Source organism: Hordeum vulgare, chromosome 3H, assembly GCF_904849725.1.
Source record: "Hordeum vulgare subsp. vulgare chromosome 3H, MorexV3_pseudomolecules_assembly, whole genome shotgun sequence".
Classification (NCBI taxonomy): domain Eukaryota; kingdom Viridiplantae; phylum Streptophyta; class Magnoliopsida; order Poales; family Poaceae; genus Hordeum; species Hordeum vulgare.
In genome coordinates this window covers 201465552-201472863 of record NC_058520.1, presented here as the reverse complement: position 1 = coordinate 201472863, position 7312 = coordinate 201465552, and the positions used below count along the sequence as shown (strand labels likewise).

General features: G+C 43.3%; 1 protein-coding gene across 1 annotated transcript; it reads left to right on the top strand.

The window, feature by feature from the left end:
- The first annotated feature begins 4630 nt into the window (after nucleotides 1-4630).
- LOC123439789 lies at nucleotides 4631-6837 on the top strand. The gene is made up of 2 exons (XM_045116463.1): nucleotides 4631-5605; nucleotides 6424-6837. The coding sequence occupies exons 1-2, from the start codon at nucleotides 5230-5232 to the stop codon at nucleotides 6489-6491; spliced, it is 444 nt and encodes a 147-aa protein (XP_044972398.1). The 5' UTR covers nucleotides 4631-5229; the 3' UTR covers nucleotides 6492-6837.
- Nucleotides 6838-7312: the final 475 nt, after the last annotated feature.

Below are 7312 nucleotides of genomic sequence, written 5' to 3'. Positions count from 1 at the left end.
CTCTTCTTCATGATGTTTATGTATTGTACTGCTGTGACTCTGATGTAGCTTGTGGAGTGTAAGCCAATTCTATATATAATTTTCTCTTCTTTTCAGTACATGTACTTGTAACGATATCCATTCTTGCAACACGACGAGATGCGCTTCTATCCCTGACGAGGCCCTCGTGCCAAATTGAGGATAGGGTCGCATCTTGGGCGTGACAAGGTGACACCGACCAAAGTGGAGCAGAAGTGGCTCAACTCCGTTGTGAAGCAGGAGCCCACCACTCCGACGGAGGCCGACGAAGCAGGCGCCACCATCCTCGACCTCAACACTACCACCGGCGTGAAGATCGAGGATGAGGTGTCGTCATACACGGCCGCTGCATCTCCGCCGCCTCCGCCCCCGGCAAGCTCACGGATGGCACCAGCAGCGGCTCGCCGGATCCTTTGCCGTTTCACGATGGCGTTGGAGCAGCACCGACCCCGCCTCCGCTCCGGCTCTTGGGCCCATGCAGGCCTCCACCTTCCCGGTTACACTGCGGCGGGGCTGTCCTCCTCCTGAAGCTCGCCGGCGCTGGGCGCCATCGACGGTGGTCAACAAGATTTGTGGGGGTGGCGGTGGAATGAGGGGTATCAGTACTTTGATATCAATAAAGTTATATGTATTCTATATATCCAATAAAGTGTTTTCATTAGCTGAAAATTCCAAATTTCAATATATAGATTTCTACGGGAGTTAAATCCAATGGAGGAGGAAATGTGCCTTGTGGACAGTGGCACCACAAACTCTATACTTAGGGAAATAAAGTATTTCCAAACTCTTACAAAGTTGAATGGAGATATTTTAACAATCGCTGGACGCGATGCGATAATTGTTGGCACTGGACGTGCCATATTTACCCTCCCTATGGGTACACAAATTGTAATTGAGGATGCTTTATTGTATCCTGATTCAACTCGTACCCTCATAGGTTATAGAGATATCCGCAAAAATGGTTTCCACATTGAAACTCATGAAGACAATAAAGAGGAATATCTCCTCTTTACCAAAAGCAACGGATATGGCAAACGAATATTTGCGAAAAATACCTCTTTATCATCAGGATTGTACTACACTTACATAAAACTCGTAGAACACGTTGCGTATAAAGTAATTTTTCAGAATGTAAATGCATTTCAAACTTGGCATGATCGCCTTGGTCATCCCGGTATCGGGATGATGAGGAAAATTATCTGCAATTCCAATGGTCATGACTTAAATGAAGCTAAATTCCCACAATCTTCGGATTTTATGTGCACTACATGTGCTACTGGGAAACTCATTTTAATACCCTCATATCTTAAAATTCAAGGAGAACCACTCCAATTCCTTGAACGAATTCAAGGAGATATTTGTGGTCCTATCCAACCATTATGTGGACCTTTTAGGTATTTCATGGTTCTAATAAATGCATCTACACAATGGTCTCATGTGTGTTTACTATCTACACAAAACCATGCATTTGCAAAAATAACGAGACAAGTTATCAAATTGCAAGCTCATTATCCCGAGAATTGAATTAAATCAATTCGACTCGACAACGTTATTGAATTCTCCTCTCATGCCTTTAGTGATTATTGCACGGCATTAGGCATTGAAGTTCAACACTCAGTCCCATATGTCCACACTCAAAATGGATTGGCCGAATCTCTAATTAAGAGAATTAAGTTCATTGCACGACCCTTACTAATGAATTGCAATTTACCAACTTCTTGTTGGGGTCATGCAGTTTTACACGCTGCTGACTTAATCCAATTGGGACCAACTGGATATCACAGCACTTCCCCTCTGCAATTAGTACATGGAAATCAACCAAATATTTCCCATTTGCGTAAATTCGGATGCGCCACATATGTCCCAATCTCACCACCACAACGTACATCCATGGGCCCACACAGGAAATTGGGGATCTATGTGGGGTACAACTCACCGTCGATAATCAAGTACCTTGAACCCCTCACGGGGGATCTGTTCACAGTCCGCCACGCTGACTGCATCTTCAACGAGGACCATTCCCGACATTAGGGGGAGACATCAAGTACCAAAAAGAATGCCCGGAAGTCAATTGGAATGCCCAATGCATTTCCTCCTCTGATCCACGTACTCAAGAACCTGAACTTCAAGTTCGGAAAATAATTAATTTGCAACATATTGCAAATAACTTGCGAGATTCATTTACTGACTATAAAGGTGTTACCAAATCCTACAATCCTGCCAAAAACGTGCCCGGAAGAGTAGATGTACCAAGAAAACCTACGCAACCCCCTGTTCAAAGGAAGAGGGGGGAAGTATGGTCACGGAATAGGATTCAACTCCTCACAAGCAACAAAGGAAAGAGAAAAAGAAACCCTCCGAACCAGTAAATGAAAATCAACCTATTTTTGATAATCATCAAATGGGTAATATACACCCAATGGGGGGGGGGACAACCCCCACAACCCAGTTCAGTTGTACACTCAATGACTGGGACATCGGAAAACCCAGACTCAATCTATTGGGAAATCACGACCAGTCAACATGGGCAAATGAAATTTCCACAAACTATATGGATTCTGGAGAATGTTACAATCGTAAGTCTACAACTGTCGACATATATTTCTCAACTACAGTTGCAGACAACCTTCTAAATGATCATCATCCAAAGACCAAGGGAGAGTGCAAGAAACGCTCCGACTGGCCTAAATGGAAGGACGCAAACCAAGTAGAGTTAGCCTCGCTCAATAAACGAAAGGTATTCACTGAAGCAATACGTACACCTCCCAGAGTTTTCCCTGTGGGATTGAAATGGGTTTTCGTCCGTAAAAGAAACGAGAACAACAAGGTGGTGAGATATAAAGCAAGGCTTGTAGCCCAAGGTTTCACGCATAGACCAGGGATTGATTTCAATGAAACATACTCTCCACTAATGAGTGGTATTACTTTCCAATACCATATTTCTATGGCAGTACAAAATCGTCTATCTATGCAGTTGATGAACGTAGTGACCGCTTACCTTTACGGTTCACTTGTTTTGGACATATACATGAAGGTTCCTGATGGAGTCCCAATCCCGAATCCAAACGCAAAATGCAACACATATTGTGTAAAACTAAACAAGTCTTTATACGACTTAAAACAGTCCGGTTGCATGTGGTACAACCGACTTAGTGAGTTCTTTTTGAAAAGAGGATACTCCAATAATGATGATTGCCCATGTGTTTTCATAAAAAAGTCCGCATCCGGATTTTGCATTATTTCAGTGTATGTTGATGATCTTAACATCATTGGAACCACAAAAGATATTGATGAAGCACACAATAACTTAAAGACGGAATTTGAGATGAAGGATTTGGGTAAAACCAAATTTTTCTTAGGATTACAACTTGAGCACCTTCCCTCAGGTATTTTGGTTCATCAAACCGCCTATATCCAGAAAATATTGGAGAAATTCAATATGACAAATCCTATCCATCCAAAAGCCCTATGGTAGTTCGATCTCTAGACGTAGAGAAAGATCAATTTAGACCAATGGATGATGGAGAAAAGATATTAGGACCTGAAGTTCCATATCTTAGTGCCGTTGGAGCGCTCATGTATCTTGAAAATTGCACCAGGCCTGATATTGCATTGGCAGTGAATTTACTGGCTAGACATAGCGCAGCTCCCACTAAAGACCATTGGACTGGAGTTAAGAATATCTTTCGATATCTCCAAGACACAAAGGATCTTGGCCTATTTTTTCAATTTCAAAGAAATTTAGACATTGATATGATTGGGTATACAGATGTTGGCTACTTATCTGACCCCCACAATGCCAGATCACAAAGCGGTTTCGTGTTCCTACATGGTGGGGCAGCCATATCATGGAAGTCTTTCAAGCAGACCCTAGTGGCTACATCCACCAATCATTCTGAAATAATCGCATTATATGACGCGTCACGTGAATGTGTATGGCTTCGCAGAATGATAAACCACATACAAAAATCATGTGGCAAAGGTCTTATCGAATCTCCAACCATTATCTACGAAGTTAATGTTGCTTGTGTTGCTCAAATGCAAACGGGTTACATAAACTACAATATCACTAAGCATATTTCTTTTAAATTATTATTTTCCCATCAATTACACAAGAAAGGGAAGATAAACATTTTGCAAGTCAAATCTTGCAATAATCTCGTTGACCTACTTACAAAATCACTCCCAGCTTCAACATTTGAAAAATATGTCCATGGGATAGGTATGCGACGACTTCGGGATTTGCAAAGATCAAGGGGAGTTTCTCTTTGAAAAAATAACCCGTTCAAACATTATATTGAACTCTTTTTTCCTTTATGAGTTTACTCTCATGATTCTCATCAAGGTTTTTAATAAGATAATATCAACATAAGAATATATGTCGTATATCATTTTTCCCCACCGGGGTTTTAATGGGCATATACAAGACATATTAATTGTCCTCTAAAACTTACGAGTGAGTTTTATCCTGTCAAGGTTTTCTCACATAAGTTATCAAAAAGACAATAACATATGTTGTATCCTTTTTTTCTTATTTTTTCCACCGGGTTTTAACAACATATCAAATAATGTTCTCCTCATATTTTTCTCACAGTGTTTTTGGAGTAGTTATTCAAGATAATACACGCTTATGATTAAAGAGCAATATTCCCAAAAGTATACAAGGATATAAGACATATGAGAAGCAGCTTTGTACAAGGGGAGTGTTACGAAACGAGACAACGTCTCTAGGAAGGGCGTGATTAGCGGATGTCGTTTAGATTAGGCGTGTCCAAAGTACCGAACGGGCGTGTCCCTTCATACGGACACCTTCTCGCATGGCAACTGCCATCTTTTGTAAACAGACGTCTATGCGGAGGCGTCCCAAACTCTTGTACTCTCTCCATCCCAAAATTCTTGTCTCAGGTTTGTTTAAAAATGAATGTATCTAAATACTATAATATGACTAGATACATTCATATTTAGACAAATCTAAGACAAGAATTTTGAGTGGGAGGAAGTATAAATTAGGCTTTGCCCAGAACCGTGAATTTTGTTACAGACTGAACCGTGAAATTACTAAGAGGATAAGGGAGGTCCGGTGCTGGCCTCGACCTCCCACTGTCCAACCGGCGAGCGGGCGCGGCGCGGGCTGCTTCCCAGGCGCACCACTGCCCAACCGGCGAGCTCGGGCGTAGCGGCGAGCGCGGCGGGGGCTGCTCCCCACAGACGATGGCGGGCGCGACGACGGACTCGACCAAGCGCGGCGGGGGCTGCTCCCCACAGACGATGGCGGGCGCGACGACAGACTCGACCAAGCGCGGCGGGGGCTGCTCCCCACAGACGATGGCGGACGCGAGCAGGCGCGGGGGTGCTTGCGAGGGTTGCTCCCCAGGCGCGGAGCGGGCGCGGCGGGGGACACGAGCAGGCACAAGGGTGCGGCGAGGGCTGCTCCCCAAGCGTAGCGGCGGACGAGAGAAGGCGCGGCGACAGAGTACGCCCCATCAGCTGCCTCGAGCGTGCGGCAGCAGGCACGACGACGGTGTGCGCGAGGTAGCATCGGCATACGCTCACCGGAGAAATCCCACCGGACCGGTGGAAGACAAAGGTCCCAAATGCTTTTTTGTTTTTAGGGTCAAGGACCCGATTGGTTTTTTTGCAGGGGTGTCTTTGCAAAACAAAATTGTATTCACATGTATTTTCTTGGTTTCTAGATAATTCTAGTTGGAAAGAACTAGGCTTTTCATTTTGCCTCACTCTGTTTAGTGGGACCCACCAGTCATAATCAGGTTTAAAATGGTCTAAGCCACTGACTAGTGTTTTTATAAAAAAAATATCCTCGAAATTAGTGGTTTTGGGTATAAATATATAGAATTGTGGTTTTCCCAGCACTAGCCTTCAATGTTGACATCTTTGCAATTAACTCCATTTCCAACATATTCTCTATAAATTTCCTTCACTATCAATGTGATGTAGCTCATTAGCTACTCTAGGATTGCGAGCCAACACCTCCGTCCTGTGTTAGGGTTTGAAATCCTTCGACACGGTGGTCGTAGAGACTGTGCATCTACCGAAACGTTCGATCCTGTGGTTGTGGATCATCCCTTTTGACGTGCCTCGCTCCACGGGTGGAGATAGGAAGGGGTGAGGGGTCTCTGTCAATCGCTTGCCCCCCTTAACGAATTTTGGCAGGTAGTATACCGTATGTAGTACGGGCTAATGACCGACTGGCCACAACTAATTACTTACTAGCGCATATATATATTAATAAACGAGCACCAAAAATTAGAGAACCCTATAGCCGAGTAGAAAATAGGCCATGTACGGTTGTGACTGACTTATTGTGATCGATGAATTGATGTGATCATGACAAGCGGATATGTATCTTCTGCACTTTCATTAGAGTTTTGTTGCTGTCATTTGCAGGATATAGGAACTTCCATTTAGATTTGATTGTCACCGTCATCCTAGAGCATAGAAGCAACAACTTCTAGCGGATTGGCGCTTGAGCACGTGGTGGAGCGTCGCAACATCGGTCTTCACAATAGTGCGTTTACCTCGCGCTATCGTCCATCCACGATGCGTTGATCCTCAGAATCTTTGAACCTGGCGATACAGCTCATGCGAGTCCACCTACTCCCTAAACATGAGGTATATCATTATGAATTAATATTGTTGGACTTTAAAGATTACTACTTAGTATTTTTGTTAGATCTACCGTAAATTACAATATTACATACTTGTTTGATCGACCGAATGTAGTAGCTAGAAATTTTTAGCCGCTTGTTTACTAACCTACAATTAAACAAGGGAAAAGCCAAATGATTTATTTGGAAGTCTAGTTTGTTTAATTTTCGAAGTTAGTTATGTCAAGAATGAAGATGAACAGTAATTAAATCCGTACTTTGAAAATGTAAATCCGAGGAGATGGAGCTAGTCCGGCTCTCATTTCACTTGATATACAAACTCCTGATTCAAATATTGTGTGAGCGATCGTAGAAATTCAACTGTAAGCTCAAAGTGAAAGCACATCATAGAGCAATACTTTTGTAGTTATCAAACTATCGCTTCACCCCCCCCCCCCACACGTTCAAATCCTGGCTCCACCCGTGCCTCTCTCCTCCTGGGTGGTTGGTGGTACTAGGTTTCTCTGCTTCTTGCTTGAAGCCTAGGGTTTTGTGGAGTCAAAGATGGCAAACCAAACTGAGTTGGGTGGTTTTCATCATTAGAAACAACACGTTAAGGAAATGCTTAGTCGATTGGATCTCCATGAAGATGAAGAAGAGAGTTTTATCTGGGAGGAAGAATTCAAAGA

Coding starts and splice junctions, on each gene's coding strand:
- LOC123439789 (XM_045116463.1), top strand. CDS start 5,230: ATGGCGGGCGCGACGACGGACTCGACCAAGCGCGGCGGGGGCTGCTCC. Junction 5,606..6,423: donor CGGACCGGTGGAAGACAAAG/GTCCCAAATGCT, acceptor TGTCATTTGCAG/GATATAGGAACTTCCATTTA.